Genomic DNA, 19,693 nt, shown 5'->3' on the forward strand with positions numbered 1-19,693 from the left:
ATCATCATCTGTCTATAAGTAACACATGCTGCTTCTTACAATGGTGATAATTAACTCTTTACAGCCACTTGAATCACCATAGAAACGCTCAAACAGAGATTACAACCATGCACCATAGCTCTTTTTCTCACAAGAACAATGTCTATCAATTTGTTGATGGACAGTTAGATGCATGCGTAAACCTCACATAAATGATATGGATAAACATTCACTTTCTGTTCTTTGTGTAAAATGGCAACAATAATGAGAAATCCCCATCAGGAGTAAGGAGAGTAGGTGGGGAAAAGCAACAAATCCTTACATTTGCAAAACTGTAGCCGCCAAATGGTTGCTATTGTTTTCTGCTCAGTGCTGTGACATTATGAATCAGTAGACAGGCTGTCAGGCTTTGGTAGAGCAACACCATCTGTTACAGTTAGTTTTGTGTAGAGACCTAACACACTTCAGTGTGAGCATGAGATCTACTCGGGGGCTGCTATGTCCCTATTTTTGGCCCTCTGATTACCAAATGTTATCTCCATCGAGCACCTTGTCCTACATTACAATTCAATTAAACATGACATGTTTGCGTTTGTCTTCTTGCTGTAGTACAACAGTAGTTTAATCCTTTGGCAAAAGTTTGTCCTGTTTCCAATCTCACATTTGGTTTGACAATTGATTCCCGATTCACAGCAAATCTTGAATCAAAAAGAAAGGGGGGCTCTATAGTTATGCTATTACTCCGGTGCATTGTGTACCAAGCCAGTGATGCCTATCCTTGGCCGAAAAAGTGGCAAATAAAACAGTACTGACAGTAAGGCTAACATGGTCTTGCAGGGGTCATTGTCTGAGTTACAGAAAAAAAGCAGACAAAGGCCAGTGAAAATAATTAATTCAAAGTCTATGCCATTTTCAATGAATGGGCTAAAAAATGCAAAACCAACGGTGTATTTTAAGAACACATGGATTCAGAGCGTGGGAGCAGGATGCAAGAGGCCATGTGAGAGGATGAAGTTAACCGTAACGTTGTTGGGCAAATGAAGCAGACCATGCGGAAAAGTGGAGCATCAATGTGTGTAGGACTCGAGGGACCCTCACGGACGAGTGCACTCAGTCATCTGTTTCACACAGCTGAGTGCTGAGGGGTCTGATCAGCTGACCAATTTAAATGTTCTTTCATCGTACCATTTGAAGTCACTGCGCCCAGAGACATAGCCATAAGGTCTGTCCTTACATCTGTGGTTAAAAAGTGTGCACTGTCAAACTTATCCTAAGGCCCCTATTTTATTTTGAATGGGGCCCAGATGTGGAGAAAAGGCAAAAAAGTATACGCCGTGAAGTTGGTTCAGAGCAGAAGGAAGAATAAGTGAACTCATATGCTGAAAACTGGAGGGCATTTCTGCATCCACAATCCGCACTTGGTCTGTTTTTTAATTATTTATTTAGATCATTTATTTATAACCTCTTGCAATTGTGCACCATGTCAGTAACCTGTGGCCGGAGCTTTTGCCTTTACTGCCCAGCCACAACTCTGAGCCTTTATTTAATTATGGGTCAGGGAAGGTCTCACAGCCAGTCGGGCCCAAATTGATTTAGAGATAACTGCAGGTAAGAGATGGGTTCATGTTGAGCTTTGCCAGTGCTGTGAGGAAACTGGTTTGCAGTGCACGATTCAGGAGATAAAAGGAAAAAATATTGACCCTCAATTGTGTGAACTTGTTTTAAAATGTGTTCACTAAAATGTTTAATTCTTGCAGCATATAGGTTGGACTCTTCTGCGTTGTCACTGATTGGATAAAAATGCTTTCACAGGCTTTCCAATCTGTTTGTTTGGTAATTAGCAAACAGGCAAGGATGCAAGAAATTGACTTGCAGTGTAAAATTGAATTAAAACAGCATCTGCCCTTGTGCTGATTTTGGTCCTGTAGGGAAACAGAGCCGAACACCAGTCAACAACTAAAACAGTGCAATGACAGAAAATACTTTCCAGGCTTTAGACTTTATAAAAACAAATGATTAAAGAGAGTTTGTATGTATGCATAACATCACTATAAGGGGCTGTCATTCAAACTGATCAGATATAGTAAGTAATCCCGACTATAATACCTGTAAAAATCAACTGTGACAGTCACTCACATCAAAACTTACACAATATTTTAACTTCAAATCAGACGTTATTTAAAATTTGAAGATTTACCTTGATTCCATCCTGCCACAGATGCTCTCGCTGGAGCCGCTCTGCTTCACTGGCTAACCTCTGCATGTTGAAAACAGACATACATTCACGTTAGAGGAGCAGGTACGATGATAAGTCCAATTTCTCTAATCATGAAAGGAAGAATAGGTTGAAGCACAAAGGGTTTCTATGAGCGAGACCCAGGGTTTACCAGCATTTGATTAAAGTTATTGCTCTTTAATCTTGAAGCAACTCTGTTTAATACCAGCTATTAAAACAGCAATTTAAAAAAATGTCGACTGGATACGCAATAAGTCTGTGGAATGAAAAAACAAGACAGACCTTTTACACTCCAGAAATGACTTGGAGCAAGTATTGTTTAAATCCTTAGGCTTTGTCTTCACTTAACTTAAAAAGCAACTGTTGCAAGAAACGTTTGTTTTGTCAGCAGAATTCATCTTTGCACTCCAAAAGGTGAAAAAAATCAAATTGTCTCCTTCATCCGGTGAATCTCCCAAAACACTTATAAACAAAGTAAAATGGATAAATGTAATACTATATTATTATAACATGGACTTTTATCCATTTTAAAGAATCAATTTAGATAAACAGGACAGTTAGTGGTATCACTTAGTGTTTGATATTTGTTTCAAACTCACATCAAGTGCTTTGCGTTTCTTGGCCAGAAGTTTCTCAATATCTGAAGCCACCTTCTCCACAATCTTCCGAGGCTGATTCTTCACCAGAGTAAACCGTCGTCTTTCTTCATTGTATATCTGTACATTTTTAATGGACAAAGTTAAAAACTTCAGAGCAATCACAGCTTCAGAGCAGTCGTTCGTTAAGTGTTTAGATACTGAAATGGGGAGACATTGCTTCATGCGTTTGTGTTGTGTTCCATCCTATATCTAAATATGGACACGTTGTGTGTATGTCCTTGAAGGACCTTTTTCCCTGAAGAATCATATAACAGGAAAATTATATATGTAAATGACGCAGACTCAATATATTTTGCTAACCATGAAATACAAGCATTTGACTCATATCAAAGTTATCTACTTCATCATTTACAGACAAGAAAAAGAAGGTTTTGGAAATCAACAATTTATGAAACTGCTCTTGAAAACAGATAAAGGTACGGTGGCCCTGAGAGCTCACGGCACTGCAACATCAGAAAACACATGCAAGAAGAGAAAACGCAAGCAAATTAAGAAAACACAACGGAAGTGCTTCTGTAAGTGTTTCCAGAGGACACTTAAAAGTGATGCACACATCCAGACAGGCATGTTGCAAGCACCGGATTTCGGATTTCAGTCAGTGGTGTTGGAAAATTACATAAAAAGTAAGTGTTTTTGATTTATTTTAACATTGTGATCGCATGATTCAGATATTAGCCTATTGAAGTGATCTGCAGTAGGACATGTGCATCACTTTTAAGTGTCCTCTGGAAACACTTCCGTTGTGTTTTCTTAATTTGCTTGCGTTTTCTCTTCTTGCATGTGTTTTCTAAATGGTGCGCATGTGTTATCAAATTGATGAAGATGTTTTGTTAATTTGCTTGCGTTTTGTCTTCTTGCATGTGTTTTCTGATTTTGCAGTGCCGTGAGCTCTCAGGGCCACCGTATAAAGGAGTATTTAGATAACACATCGACCTAAAAGCTTCACATCATCATATTCATATATCATATATAAAAGTACAAAAGTATCTGATTTTAAAAGTATTTAAGTATTATTTTATTTCCACTACCAAATAATGTCCTCTAATAAAGGGTTAAATAATGAGAGTTTTGTTTTCCGGTCCCAAAAAACAAAACTAAATTCAACTTACAAATTTCAAATATTTCTGAAATAAATTAAAAGCTTATGGTCTATTTAAGCCAAAAGACTGCAACAGCATATTTTATTGCATGCAGGTGAGTCATGCCTTATGCACTGTGTCACTGTAACTTTGCCCTTTTTCATTACATTATGTCTTGGGTTTAAAGCGCACTGCCAACTGAACCAATCAGATTCACCCAGTTTCTGTTCCTGAAGTTAAATTATGGAAATGCATCAATGTTAGACCTCAGAAGACCTTATGTGTGGCTTTTTCAACATCCTCACACATCCTCACATAAGTATTTCTTGTGATGTCTTACACCAGACAACTTTATGGGTCATCAGGAGACATCTGGGATGACACTTTGGGATGACAAGTGAAGACAGATTTAATCTGCATGAGCAGAGTCAGGAGGGGTGTACTACGAAGAGAGATTAAGGGCTGAGCGAGGTCTGTTGAGTCTAAAGCCAGAGTTTTCAGTATCACGAAAGGTGGCTCTCTTTTTACCTGGCTAGATCACCGTGGTAACAGAGGCTGCACGGCTAACCTGCTCCGACCAGTTTTTGTTCCAGAATTTCAGTTTAAATTCGGCTCTTAGAGGGCTTCCCTTTAACTAAGGAAACTAAACCTTTGGAAATCCCACAGACCTGACAATATTGTCTGAGCGATACATTCTCACTGAGGAAACCAGTTAAATCAGTACACTTATTGATCAGTAAGTTAATGAACTGAAGCCGTGACTTTAGGTTTACAGCAGAGTAAACTGTAACGTCGCGCTGCGGCTTTTTACCACATGCATTCAGTTATTGATGTAAAACATTTAAAATAGCCTACGAACGCCTACTTCATGCAGCACTACTCAATGCTCTCACCTCAAATGATTTTACCTGGCGATCTACACACTGGCTGTTAATGAAGCGTTCTATAAAATCACAGGTTGCAACATTATTTCACTGTGACTTCTTTCTTTTCATCAGTAGCGTATGACGTTTACCATATGAAAGGCCTATAGCCTACAATCCTTCAGTTTCTCTTTATGGGTACAGTAGCCTACATCACATCCGAATATTACTGGAACATCAAGTGTAGATAAGGGCGATTCAATTATGAATACACTTTTTTGGACGTGACAGGTGACAGCTGTGACAGTTTGGACATCGCCCCAGACTCGCAGGTTAAGCTTCTCACAGTAGATTCATATTTGTCCGAAAAATACAGACTACAGGTTTTGTATATATGCTATTTAATTTATTGGTATTTGTAAAATGCAAATAAAAGGCTATTAGCCTAAATCAAAATTGTCTTCATTTTGATGTGGCCCAAAACTAATGTGATTTTCCACAAGTCAATTCATTTTGGGACAGTGTCAGACTTAAATGGCATTCTTAAGTGTAGGACAATAGGCCTAGTGCTATAAATATAGCAAAGTAGCCTATTCACAATCATTGTGCAAATCAATTAGGCTAAATGGTGTAGTGTTTAAATCTGCTGAGTTCAACGTTTAATTGCTTAATATGATCACGTTACGCACTGCGAGAACGATCTGTAAAATGAATTAATCAATTCAGTGGTTTCCTGACAGCATTCCATTCTCTCTTTATTGACAGTAAGTTTTTTTTGGCTCTCTGTTTTCTGCTGTTCTGTGATAATTCAGACTGACAAACTTTTCGTCTTGAAGTCAGCAACTTTTTTTTTTTACTCAGCTGCTCTCAATCAGTCCGTTTGTGTAAAGTTAGCAGCACAAGATCAGTCCATTCTGTGCAGAAGCAGAGTCAAATGACGGGTCAACCGCCCCCTTTCATGGGGACGCGCACAGAGCCTGAAACTGAAACCTACCCTGCGTTCCAAATCACATACTTTTTCTTTTTACTACACTACATACTAGAGTACAGCAGAGTTTAAGGGGCACAGGAGAAAAAAAAATCAGATAAAGAAGATTTTTTTTTTCATTATGTCGAGAAATGTCAAGAATAAAGACACATACTCCAAAATGAAATTGGAGTTAGTTGGGCATTTATGTATTTTCAGCATACTACAATTGACATGCATGTATTGGGACATCTACATCTTTTTCTGGCATACTAAATAGTATGGAAGTATGGGGATTTGAACTCAGGGAAATTTCGTAGGAGGTTGATAACCGCCTTCATGATACCAGTCAGCTCGGAGCTGGGAGGGTTTGTGTTATGTTGAACCAGATCAAGAAAAGAGAGCCAGGCTCTGTCAAGTTTGCTTCGTAGTATACCCCTAGGGTCTGAATAACTATTTTGTTTCCAACTAATTTAAAATTAAAGCGAAAAAATCACAACTGCATAAAAATGTTTGCAGTGGAATTAAAAGATGTCAATGAGTAATGCAATACAGTACATTTGAATTGACATGTAGAAGCGGACACACACTTTTTAGTTTATATTGTCCCTATTAATCATCAGCATATAATGAGAATTTCACATTATTAATTTATTTTAATTTTAACACCATAATAAGATCAGGTGGTGTAGAGGAAGTCTGGTACCCTTTAGGTTGAAACAAAGTGACTTCACATGTGCAGCAGAGACTATAATCTCTACCTCCTGATGTCAGAAAGAAGATGAGGACGAGACACGAGAGGAGACAGTGGCCTGAATGAATACATTTGGCAAACCGCATACATACTTTATGAGTGCCCTCAAATTGACATCCCACAAGTTGTTCACTGACCTGATGCTTTTTTGGCCCATGTTGCACTGATGGGAACATTCAGTAACCAACAAGTAGTTTCACTGTGTGCTGTCTGAAAAAAAGCAGGTCCTGTGTAATATATTTCCGGAATCAGGATGTACTGATGCTGGATACATATATTTATGATCTGCTGCCACCAGTAGGTGAAAATGTATACGTTTCAACTGACACATTTATGGTTCCAGAGGATAAAACCTAGTAACTGATTTCAGCCATCCCCTGACAGCAACTGGGTGGATTGCCATTAAATCTGGTACAGCCATTTGGTTTATGACTAAACACTTCCAAAACTAATGAAAATCCCATCATCATCATCAGCTGTGCTTTGTGTTTCTTCATAACGTTGGCTTTCTCAAACGCCAAAATGAAATGGAGAACATGGTTCGGGATTTCATTGAAATAGAGCAGTCTTTCCAAAGTACACAAAAACAGTTTTAGTGGTAAAGAAACAAACAAAATAAGGCTTTATCACAGAGGCTCAGGGTCTGTGTTGGTTGAGGAATCAAAAATGACATGTCATGTAAATGAAAAAAAGATTGAGCTAAGCTTTTTGCAGATCCAGAGTGTTTCTGGAGTATTGAGGGATTAATAATGATTGAATGAACAAGTGAGTCTCACATCAAGGCATTACTGCAGGCTGCAGGCTGACCATCTGCTCTGCTCTGACACAAACAGAGAGGCGACGAGCCGTCACTTTCTGCTGAGGGAACACCCCCCATGTCTTCACAGAGCAAGGCTTGCTGGTCCCTTACAGATGATCTTTGGTCCGGTTTCAAGGCATTTGATTTGCCAGGGGCAACCCCCTTACTCCTAGACACCTGATGTGATTATTTACAAATATCCTTGATAACTAAACTAGATCTAAATCCGACACTTATTATTGCCTTGTAATAGTCGGTGTATTAGACCAAATACTAAAAGTTTACAGGTCATGCTTTTTGGCAGATCTTCCACAAATTAGTTAAGTTTCAGATGATTCAGTTATTTTAGGGATACAACCAATGTTTACTTTCATTAGTTTTCCTGTCAGTCCAAAACTCAAAGATATTTATATCTTTCATTATATATATATAATATATATATTTTTTAAACATTCCGGACTGTGTTGAATATAAAAGCTAACAGAGAGTGTTATGTCTGTCCAGGGAAAATTAAAACATTGTGTTTTTGGCTGTGCATTTCTCTGCAAGGAATCTGGGAAAACCATGAAAAAAGAGACAGAAAGGTTTCTGAGAGGCAGAAACTCAGAAACTTATGAATGTATGCAGCCCTATGATGAGTAAGACCTGTATACGATAAAAGAGGGCTTTACACTCACCCCTTTCAACTGCTGAGCTCCAGTGATCTGCTGAAAGACTCTGTCAATCTCCTGCTCGATACGCCTGGCCCAGTGCATGATCCTGTGGATAGACATCACAGGCTGACTGTCACACTGCACAACGTATGAAAAAGATCAGTGTTTGTGTGTGTGTGTGTGTGTGTGTGTGTGTGTGTGTGTGTGTGTGTGTGTCAATCAATAGCGGTTAGCCATGCACGCATTGAAAAAGTGCTTCCTTTAGAAAAAAAAATAATAAAACGATCTTCAAAAAATTACTCTGTGTACTCTGAAACTCAAACGATTTAATATACATTATAAGATATATTAAAAAGTATGCTTCCACATGGCAACTAACAATGAAAAAGCCCCCCATGATCCATTCATTTCCTGTGTAGCTGTGTGAACAGGCTTTTGGAAAATAACTCAGATTTGCGGACTTATTTTATACCCTATTAATAATATATCTAAAAATATATATTTCTATTTGTCTTTCAAACACTGACTACACTCTTCTTCTCAATAAATGACTAGAGGAATAGGAGAGAAAATTGGCAACAGTTGCATCCATCACTGAGGTTGAAAGTGAGCTATGAAATGTGAGTAATGCTACTTAATCAGCTTTGTTGACTCATCCTCATAATTAAATTCCAAAAGAAAAAAATATACTATTACTTGCTCCATCCTTATTATACCAGTACGCTAATAGCTTTTAAAACCTGCTGTGACTGCCAGCATCAGTTGACGCAAATGACATTTCTTGCAGCCCCCTCAAGAGCAACTAATGAGCCAGGATAAACAAAGCATACGCTGAGCTATACAGGTGGCTCTAGAGAGTGACAGTCATTTAACAATCTCTGGCCACTAGAAATTAAAGTTGGCTATGTTCAATGATGATCTTGTGTTGTGAAGCTGCTTTTTAGACGATGAACTGCAGTCAATACAGGTTCTGTTATTGTTTTGAGTCCTAATTTTTTAATTTTGCAGCATGTCACATGCAGTGCCACAAAGCATTTAGCCAGATTTAGCTGTATAAAATTCTACTACATGGTTAGTAACCTCAGTAGACTCCTACTGTGTATTTTATTTGTCTTTTATATGTCACACACACACACACACAAGCACACACACACACACACACACACACACACACACACACACACACACACACACACACACACACACACACACACACACACACACACACACACACACACACACACACACACACACACACACTCATACCATAATGCTTTACCTGCAATAACAGATTTTTTGGCCACTTGGGGGCAGCATAGACAAGTTGAGAACACAAAATTGACATATCTTCAAATTTCAAGTTTATGTGTCAACTTTGTTGGCAAACATTTGCCTTTTTTCATATTAGCTACTTACGGAGTAGTCTCGCACAGCCAGACCAAACTACAGCTAGCTGTATGGTCTGGAACCAAGTTGTATAGTTTCGAGTATAGGGGGAAAACTGGGCTGGCCTGTTTTAATTTCTTTGATCCAATTGGGCGTTGCTAAGCCCAGGAAGCCGCAACGTGTCCTTTGAAAATAGTGCAATTTGGTGCCGACCATGGACCTATTGTAAAAGATGTTGATCAACACCGTTAATGACGTGCGCCGTGTGTGCACACGCAGGTGTGTGCAGCAACATTATGAGCTGGATACTATCAAACCGTATCAAACACACGCACCCAGATTCAGTTGTCTCCCATTCTGAGCAGAGTGTGAACGGTACGCTTCAGCAGAGAAGAGGAAGGGGAGGAGTTTGACGCTGTTACCTAGCGGGAGTGCTGTACTAGTTGTCGATATCCGGTTAGCTAGACTTGTTACGGAGCAAAGATCGACATTAGTACCATGTTTTTATTTAAGTAGCTTTCATTTGTACAGAAAATATTTCACCCAGTTACTGGAAGGGGGAATGAAGAGGAAGAAAACAGCCATTTGCAGTGGAAGTTTTTCTCTTGTTCAATAAGAACTAGAACTGCAAGCAGTTGTGAACGGGGGCCAAGCCTCCCACGCGACTCGGGAACGGGCGTCGTTGTCCGCGGCGCCGGCCCCTCGCTTCACGGAATCCGGGGATTTAAACTTTTTGGATGTGGGATGTTCGGTTTGGGAGTTATAGACCAAAAGGCAAAAAAATTGCAGAGAAAGATGCTCAAGTGGATAAGGAGATGTATACTTTTTGTGTTTTTGGCACCCCATTATGGCGAAATCTTCCAATTGTTTTTGAGGATGTTCGTTAGGATAGTACAACCATATTTCTAAAATGTTGTCTTGATACGATGTATAGTTTTGGATCTATGATCACTTACGTACAAGGTATTACAAGGAAGCTAATCGGCGAATCTTTAAAGCGCTACCATTTGGTCTTCCTTTACGGTTTAGGCTGCAGCACCACTTTTACGCGGAGAAGAATAATAATCCCAGCAAAAACAATAGGGTTCCCTGCCCAGCAGGGCTATGGAACCGCGTTGCTCTGCAAAACGCGGTCCCAGGCCCTACTCGGGCTTGGCCCCCTAATAACATGTTTTACCTGCTGTTGGGAGACATTCTGTTGCCGATTAACAAGCTTTAAGAATGTTTTGTTCTTTGCCAGTGACCATAAGCCATAGGCTAGGGCTCTTTCTCTAAATGATTTCTAGTTAATGACAAGATTGGTCAGATGGCCGTGGGACAAAGCACACAGCAGATGGAATGCTTGTTTTCGAGGCTCATTAGAATATGGTGCAGACATATTCATAAATGTGTTCATTAACGTGCTTCTGCGCACAGAATCATTTGAATATATGAAAATGCTAATGTAAAGCAAACATCCCATCATTGTTTTTTATTTTTTATTTTAACACTTCACTTACTGATAACTTGACTAAGAACCTTTCATTGTGATGAACCTTAAGCTTCACTTATTTTTAATGGCCTCACGAACAGAGTCAGTGGAATCTTTTTTAAGTACAGCATGGGGAAAAACAGTCATTATATGTAGCCTTGGCAACACAACGTCAGTATGTTTTCTTCCAAAATATCTTTGCCTTTCGAAACAGAATATTCTCATCCCACATAGCGAGACGCACAATCCTACACATGTCAGAGAAGAGAAGAACTAGTGTCTTTCATTTTGAGTCCATGCTATGTTGAGGTGTGTGCTATCTGCAGTGAGATAATTGCTTGAGATGAATAGAATGCTTAAAAAAAGGGGGAAAAAAGACTGTAGTAAATACTATAGTTGCTATATCATGGAATGACGGTAAGACCAGACTTTGCAACTATATACCATTAGGAGACCCAAAAGATCACTGTATGAAAGCAGTCTCAAAAAAGATTGTCCCGCTTCTCACCTACCTCACTTCTCTGGTTCAATCTTTATTCACTGGCTGAACATGTAATCCTGCTGTTCAGCCCAATGGATCAAAGAGGACTTTGTGCAAGCTGAACTCTCCATCTTTCCACGTAAATAAAATTCAAACCAGGAAATAAATCTTAATTCCCAGAAAATCCTGTGGGTGCCCAGAGAGTTGTTTCATTCACCAGTCAGGAAGCTCTGTTACTGTTACAAGTTTAAAAGAAATAGCAGATTTAAGTTTGTTGGGCTTGTTTTTAGTTTTGGACGAGCCATAAACCTCCACTCTCATACTTGAATATTCCATGTTTACTTGCTGTTTGTTTTATTATGAGCAGAAAAAACAAAGTTAAATACTTTAGACCTGATGATGAATAGAAAGGCCTCAGTACATTACTATACTCTTCACACACCACTGACAGATATAAAATGTTCTTCTAGGTTGCAGAAAAGAGCCAAGTTAAAGGAACAACGTTACAAAGTAAGATGCTTTTTTTAACCCCAGCAACATCAAGACTATCTCTTTAAAAGGCCCATTCAAGATATGATTGAATGCCTGAAAGGGTCTTCGACAAGCACAGCACTATTCCAACGTGAAATGATTTTAGCTTGAGGCAGTCGAGGCAGCAGGAGGAAAAAATGTGAGGAGTGCTCTAAAAAAAAGCAGCAGCTACTGAAAACTGTGAAGGCTGAAACTATCAGTAAAATATTTGTTTTACTGTGATTCCAGCAACCTTGAAACTAAGAGCACAGTGGCTGCTCAAATGAAAATGTTTATAAAAATTATAACTGAACAGAGAGATTTTCAGTCATTATACGTCACTCGTGGTGAGTCAGCATCTTGTGATTATCGCACAATTTGTTTTTGTTAGATGGGAATAAAATATTTATATTTGTATTATACCAATATTGTTCCTCACAAAGGAGCGACTCCATTGGGTTGGACGAGAGATTTCACAAATCCACTGAATAGCACAAAAATCTGAAAAAAATCAACACGTGTTCCTTTCTGTTGCTTAAAAGCCCCTTTTACACTGTGGGACAACAGCACTCTGTGCATTGCATGTCTGACTAAACAAGATGGTTCCCATAAACAAATTGTCACAGTCTGTATCAGACTGTACGAAACCTATTTTGAGGCATGTCAAATGCGATCGACGCCTGGAGAATCGTAGCCATATGATGTAAATATTTCATGAGATATGCAAGCAGCGATGGGAGACCAAGTTCTGTTGCTTCAAATGTAAAAAAGGTCAGTTTGTGCTTCACACATTAAAAGTGCTTACTTAGTTGTATATTGCTGTACTCTGATTTGTTGGATTGTATGTGATTTATATTTTTTTCATTAGTTGATGAAGTGAACTAACAGACCATTCTTAACTAAAAAATAATCACTCCACCTATTTAAAGGCTAGATTCATGATGCATATATAGAATTTTGTGCAACTAGGATAGGGGTATGTTTTTTTTATAAAATACGTAAGGTAGTGTTTTTTGTGAACTTTTTTAATCCTATGTATTTATACCATTATAACTTGTTATCCTTTTAATGTTTAATCCCATGTCTAGATATGGTCCGTCAGTCTGCCCCAGGGCAGCTGTGGCTACTATGGTAGTTTACCACCACCAGTATGACTGTGTGTGAATGAATGGAACCTGGAACCCTGTAAAGCGTCTTTGAGTGCCTTGAAAAGCGCTATATAAATCCAATCCATTATTATATTATTGTGTCTTGTTTAGTTTAGTATTAGTATTTAGTATATTGTTCTTACCTGCCCAGGGACTACAGGTGGAAAATAGCAGTTTGCTAAAACCTGGTACAATGCATCTCTCCTTGTTTTAAACAAGGTTAATGTTTCTTTTGTACACTGTCCCTGTTCAAATAAAGTTACATTACATTACATTACATTACATTACATGCCAGTTGCCTCACAAATTAATTGAAAAATACGCTTGTACAGCTCTGTAACAATCCAACTGTGTTAATAAATGTGTCCCATGTCCGAAGCCCACAGAACTTCAAAGCAGCTTTTAACTGTGTGAGTCAGAAGAAGAAGAAGCACAATACAAAGTTGTGTCACTGTGCGCTCCATTTCGTGACCTGTGGGACTTGAGGAAGCTCTGGCAGCACTCCAACAATGCCGCTGAGCAGCACGGCGCACTTCTGCCTCTTCTCTGTTACCTGCTACACTCACGCTGCCCCTGGGACCAGAGGCAGAGAAGCACTGTGTGAAGTGACCCATATTCACTTACGGCAGAGAGAGCGAGAGGGTGGAGCAGCCGAGAACTATAGAATAAGAACCAGATAGAGGAAAGATTTACAGCTAAGGGTGTGTATATTATCTTTCTATCTATTTATCTTTTGATCTAGCTTTTGATCACATATGAAAAGTAGCTTTCTGGCTTATTATGTACGTATGATCATGTGTTTTATTAATATGCACTGTCCCCTTCTTAAATAAAATGAATTGAAATCAGCCTCAGTAGTACTCTGTGTTTTGTGCTGATCACCAAGTGTATGCACGCTTACATGCTGGATACGACTTAAAGATTGATCTACTGGTTTCCTTTTACATGACCCTTTGGAAGGCAAACATATTGAAAAGATGGAATTTAAAAGATGTTCTAGATTTAGCGCTATCTAGAACGTCTTTTTTTCTTTTTATGTGTTTCTCCAGAGTAAATGTAAATGCAAATGTAAAACACTTTCTCAAACGCAAAGACAAGAGAGACATAAGGCTTTCCCTCCACTGACAGTGAACTTGAGAGCATCACAGGCTTCTGCTCGGTGAGCATTGCCAGCTTTCTTTTGCACTCCGCACTTTACAATTGGTTTTGTTTGAGTAAAGAAAGACAGTCTTTTCCACTCGTGGTCATGGGCCGCCTGCCCTCCCGGTTTGTTTGAGAACCACTAGATTCATCGACTTATTGGAAAATACAATTATAATAACGTTATCATTAGCCTTGGCCCTAAAATTGTAAATCTTTTCAAACCTACGCCTTAAACATATCAGTAAAAGCTGGATCCAAACTCAAGCGTCTGTATAAGGATGCTATCAATTCTGGATTGGAAAGGCAGAACATTTCCTCCGCTGCAGTCTTAGAGCGCAAATGCTGTAGGTAGGATAAAAACAAAATATCAAAATCTTATAGAAGTCAGAGCCTTTATCTATCTATCTATCTATCTATCTATCTATCTATCTATCTATCTATCTATCTATCTATCTATCTATCTAGCCAGGAAATGTAATCTTGGCAGCAATTTTATGGAAGGCAGAGTATCTATCCCCATCCATCCATCCATCTATATATCTATCCATATATCTATCTAGCCGAGACAGAAAACAAAAGACAGACTAAGTCACGACAGAAGGGGAGGGAGTGAAAAGGGTGAAGTGAGAGAGGGCGAAGAGGGGAATAAATCCTCACTGCTGCAGTATTAATTCTTAATTGGAATGAGATGCTGTTCTTGGGCGTAGTGACTCTGCTTCATTTAGCTTACATGAAGAGACCCAGGGCAGAGGGCTATGTAGCTGTTTCAGAGCACTCAGCAGAAAAATAAGAGGAGGAGGAGAAGGCAACTGTTATATACCCTACTTGAAATAATCCAATTCATCATAAAACACACACACACACACACACACGCCCACACCTCCCTGATTTATAGACCCCTTTCCTAATTGGTAAATACACCTCGGATCTGCAGTTGTGATTGGTCGGAGAGCCCTCACATTGCACCCTGAAGATGAGTGGACCATCTGGCCCTTCCCTCCCTCCCGAGCAGCCTGATTGCAGAGCCTGGAGGTGGGCCCAGAAAACTGTAGTCTCAAGTTAAGTGCCAGCTGTACTTAACAGTAATGGGTTAAAGGTGAAGAATTAAGAAGTAAACACAGGGTCGATTAAGATGGAGAGATAATGTTCAATTCTTGAATCTCCTTCGATGGCATTGACTGTGAAACCACTCCTTTCTCCTTCTTCAGTCAAACTACCACTGAGCATGCAGTACAACTAGAAGCTGCAACAGTACTAGTGGTTTTCTCAGGAGAGTAAGGAGATGTTTTGAGTCTTGACTAGAAAGACTGCATGGAAACATCTAGTACTGGCATACAAGAGCAGCAAGGGGAACGCCAAGGGAAAAAATAAAGAAGCCATTTTATGTTTTTGTTGCAACAACTGCACAGACTTAATGTTGCCTGGCAAATTAAATGAGCCTCCAACTGCTTTAACCAATAAAAGCCATGGCTGGCCTCACCTAGAACTTTCACTGGATTTACTTTAAAGTAAATGTGTTGTCATGAAAAAATCTATCCGTCCTTTCAAGAACAGAAGACAAAATTGTTTCAAACAGATGCTTCCCAGATGTGAAGGAAACAATTCAGAGTTTTACATAGGCCTACAAATAAACAAACATTCGATTTGTGACAGATAGTTTAAATATAAGGTTGAACTCATCATATCATGGTAACTATGGATAGGCTAACATACATATAGTCCAGATAGCCTAATCAATAATTCATCAGATAGCCTAAAGGCGAACTTTTTTTTTAAAGGAAAGAAAAAAAAGAGAAGACAAATCGAGGTGTTCTGACTGACAGAGACACTGAAATGTGATTGTTCTCGTGCATATCCCTACCCTGTGATGATTTTAATAGCGTTATTGTGTAAGCTCAGTCATAGGCTACTGGGGACTATAGGCTACACCTCACAAAGCACAGAGCTGTAAAAAAAAAAACAGCGTTTACATCGGTGTACTCGCAGCCAACACTGTCAAATGATATAACATCGGACAAATAAAAACAGGATGAGTGAAGTAGCCTACATCTCTTCCTCTTGACACCACAGCTGAGTGGACAAGCCCAAAGTTGACACCCATCATCAACACAGAGCAGCCCCTCAGCCCTCTCTATGTTTTCAATCGGCGTGACCGTCACTTACGTATACTGCTGGGGGAACGTGAGACCCTCTGCTCCAGGCCAAGATGCGCTGAAAATCAAGATCATCTGGATTGATACCAAGCAGACGATGCTGCAAGACCTTCTGTCTATCGCCATTTTCCATTAACAATTCTCGTCACAGCGTTTCGGTGCTTGAAAGAAGCGCTCCGGACGGTCTCCGGGGCATAAAAGCAAGCTGGTGTCAACGTCCGGCTCAGTTTCCCAACGACGTCGGCGGTCAAGTGGACGCGGAGGATGAGGCAAGCATTGGCCGTGAAGGCATCGCAGACGCTGGGAGATGCTCAAATGCAGCTGCCAAGAGTAAGACACTGCAGAGTCTCTCCGCCTGCTCCCACATTCACCACCACCACCACCACACAGGGCCGGCGCGTGCACGAAGCCCCCCCGCTCCCCTCTCTCTTTCTCTCTCTCTCTCATCAGCAGCAGCTCCTGGAGCCAGGCGCGTTCACGCTCACCAGGCAACAGAGGAAGAATCTAGTTTGGCTTTATTTATCTCTATGCAGAGCCACTTGGGGTTTTTCATCGGCACAAATATAGTCATCAATCATACTACAGTAGGCTGACCCATAGTCTATATAAGAGAGGGCTGACCGCTGCTCATGTGAATGGTCACTGGAAATGCCATGTGGAAAAGTGAACACATCTACTTTTTTATCCCCATCATTACATTTAGGCCTAACATATATTACACAATAAGATTTTAGTAAATAATATAAGAGGTTTACAATTGATCTAAAAAAAAATCACACATTTGACTTATATATATATAGACACATACATATAAATAGTTTAGCCTTAGATTAAAAAATAGGCTTATATATAGCCTAGCCTTTATAAAGGATGCATACGTTTCTCCCTTTACTATTTTATCAATTAAATATATTTGTCTTTTTTACACCTCCTTAATTTTCTTAGCAGTCAAAAGACTTTCCTCTATCATATCAGCAAACAATTTGACAGGTTAAACACAGGTATGATGCATAAAATAACATCAAAAATGGCTGCATTCCATTTAGTTGTGACAGAGCATCAGCACTAAACGGAACAGAGGCCATGGAAACTGTTCTTTGCCACAACTGTGTGAAAAAAATCTATTGTAATCTCTACACAATACTAATATATTATTAATATACATTTCAATAAGAAGGCATTTTCTGTCATGTCCAGCCTGTGTACATCATTATATAGATCAGAGCATCTGCAGGAATGTTTAAAGAGAAAGACAGCACTCAGTTGCATATTGAGCCTATCATAATACTGCTGAACTCTTTTGGTTATTACTGTAATATATTACTGTAATAATGGCTCTGATGGTCACACACAATGGCAAATAGCATTTAGATAAGACCTCAAATGTATGCAATACGGTGTACTAGCCAAGCTATTTTGAAAAGAAGAAAAAAACATGAGAAATAAATCTTCTCTTCTTTGAAATAATAAGGAATTAAATATATAGTATAAACCTGATTTGATTCGTCAAACAATTTTATAATTGAAGTTACTCGGCAAATGTATTTTAGTATTGACTCATTAGACAAAAGTTAAGAGTGAGTAACTTCTGGTACACTGTACACCAATAGTTGGAGCTTGGAGCCTCTCTCCCATCTGTCAGCCCTTTACACACAGTTATGTAACCTTGTATCCTCAGAAGTCACAGTCTAAATTAAATCAGTTTCCTGCATACGGTCAGTGCTGTTTTAGAGGTAAAGATATGAATATCCCCCGAGCCACCCACCCAACCAAATGCCGTAATTAATCTGGATCCAATCATCATACATTTTTTATGCTGCATATTTTTGAAGTTGAAGTTAACAAAAGCAGTAGTGAGAGAAGCCATCCAGCTGGAAGATTCTTTTTTTTAGTATGCTTGTTCCTTCATACTCTGTATAATCTCTGAATATAGACAGCTCTCCCCTAGAAGACTAAAATAAAGCTATGTAGAAATGTATTTACAGCTCCGGAAAAAAATAAGAGACCATCTGGATTTTTCTTTATATCTTCATCTCTACATAACTTATTGAAAATGCTCTTAATGACAAAAAAAATGTATTAATGTATTAGAAGTTGATAGAAATGTTGTCAGTAGTTTATATTACAAAACCAAAATGTCAAATTCTACTCAAACATATGCCTATAAATAGTAAAACGAGAGACACTGAACATTTGGAGTGGTCTCTTAATTTCTTTCCAGAGCTGTATATACACACACACACAATATTGTATTTCACAGTTCCACAAATGTACCTTTTTCTCAGTCCTTGGTGTTTTTTAACCTTTCATTCCTCCCTTTAGTACAGGCCACAGTCATCACAAGCGAAGGTCGGTTCCTTAACTGCAATACATCTATGAGAGCTGTTTGTTAGTATAATATACTTGATGATAAGACTACTGCAGGGCATGTGTGTGGAGAGACTGCAAGAGGTACAATCTCACCATGTGGGTGAGCTCCCTGCTCAGGAGTCCTTAACCGAGAAATGCCCACCTCACATCGCCTCAGAGTTGCTGTTATTAAATCTGATCCTGATCCCTGATCGTAAGAGGGAGCAACATTGTAGGAGGGTTTTTATTTTCTAAAAAATAACAAGCAAAAAAAAACACCCCCAAAACAGAAGAACCTTGCAGCAGTGTGACAGTGAAACGTTGATGATGTGGCAAACCCATGACAAGCTTGAAACGTGATGGTTTCTTTGATGAACTTTTGAACACCATCTATGTTTTTTTTTTTTTTTGCAGCCATTTAGATGCTGGACAGGAAGGCTGCACCTATATTCCTGCCCCTCTGGGAGGAAGGATGTGGGTTGAGCTTTTATTAGTCTTCTCCCTAACGGCCCCATGTGCTAATACTGCTGTCATGTCCTGGGGAGAGAGAAGACTAATTACTGACTGTGCAGTCTTCCTGCCAGTCCCCCTTGGAGAGACATGCACTGTTAATTGGACGATGACTCCAAAGGGAGCTGAACAGCAGATGAGATCGACCTTAGCAAAGGATTCCATATTTAATTTCCCTTATTGCGCCTCCATCTCACAACATCTTTCGGTACAACAATATCTACATTATTCAAGTTCTCTTGTATGACTGTACATGACACTTTCAGATAGGATGGTTAAGCAGTGAAAGTGACTGGAGGCTATCTTTACACTTTGTCTTGCTCCAATAGATGCTAAAACGCAATTATTTGTGTTTCTGTCTGAAGAATTCAAAAATTATTCTACGAAACATACATATATTTGACTGCATTAATATGAGAACAAGACAGTCTACAACCATGTTTAGAATGTATGCCAAACTGCACTTAAGCACAGCTGCACAGCTTAAAGCTAATGCTTACATGTTAACAATAACCATGCTTACTTGCCAATGTAAAGCAAGTATGTTTTCACA

At 39.2% G+C, this 19,693-nt stretch overlaps 1 protein-coding gene across 1 annotated transcript in view; it reads right to left on the reverse strand.

Moving 5' to 3' along the window:
- Positions 1-16,407, reverse strand: part of LOC307249979 (voltage-dependent calcium channel subunit alpha-2/delta-2-like) — a gene marked incomplete at its 5' end in the record, with an annotated part of 32,813 nt that extends 16,406 nt beyond the window's left edge. The window contains 4 exons of the mRNA XM_080026896.1: positions 2,177-2,236; positions 2,815-2,931; positions 8,014-8,095; positions 16,292-16,407. Of these exons, the coding sequence (XP_079883022.1) occupies positions 2,177-2,236; positions 2,815-2,931; positions 8,014-8,095; positions 16,292-16,407 (375 nt within the window). The remainder of the gene's footprint in view (positions 1-2,176; positions 2,237-2,814; positions 2,932-8,013; positions 8,096-16,291) is intronic.
- Positions 16,408-19,693: the final 3,286 nt, after the last annotated feature.

This window comes from Ammodytes marinus (assembly GCF_949987685.1).
Source record: "Ammodytes marinus genome assembly, chromosome: 4".
Lineage (NCBI taxonomy): Eukaryota > Metazoa > Chordata > Actinopteri > Uranoscopiformes > Ammodytidae > Ammodytes > Ammodytes marinus.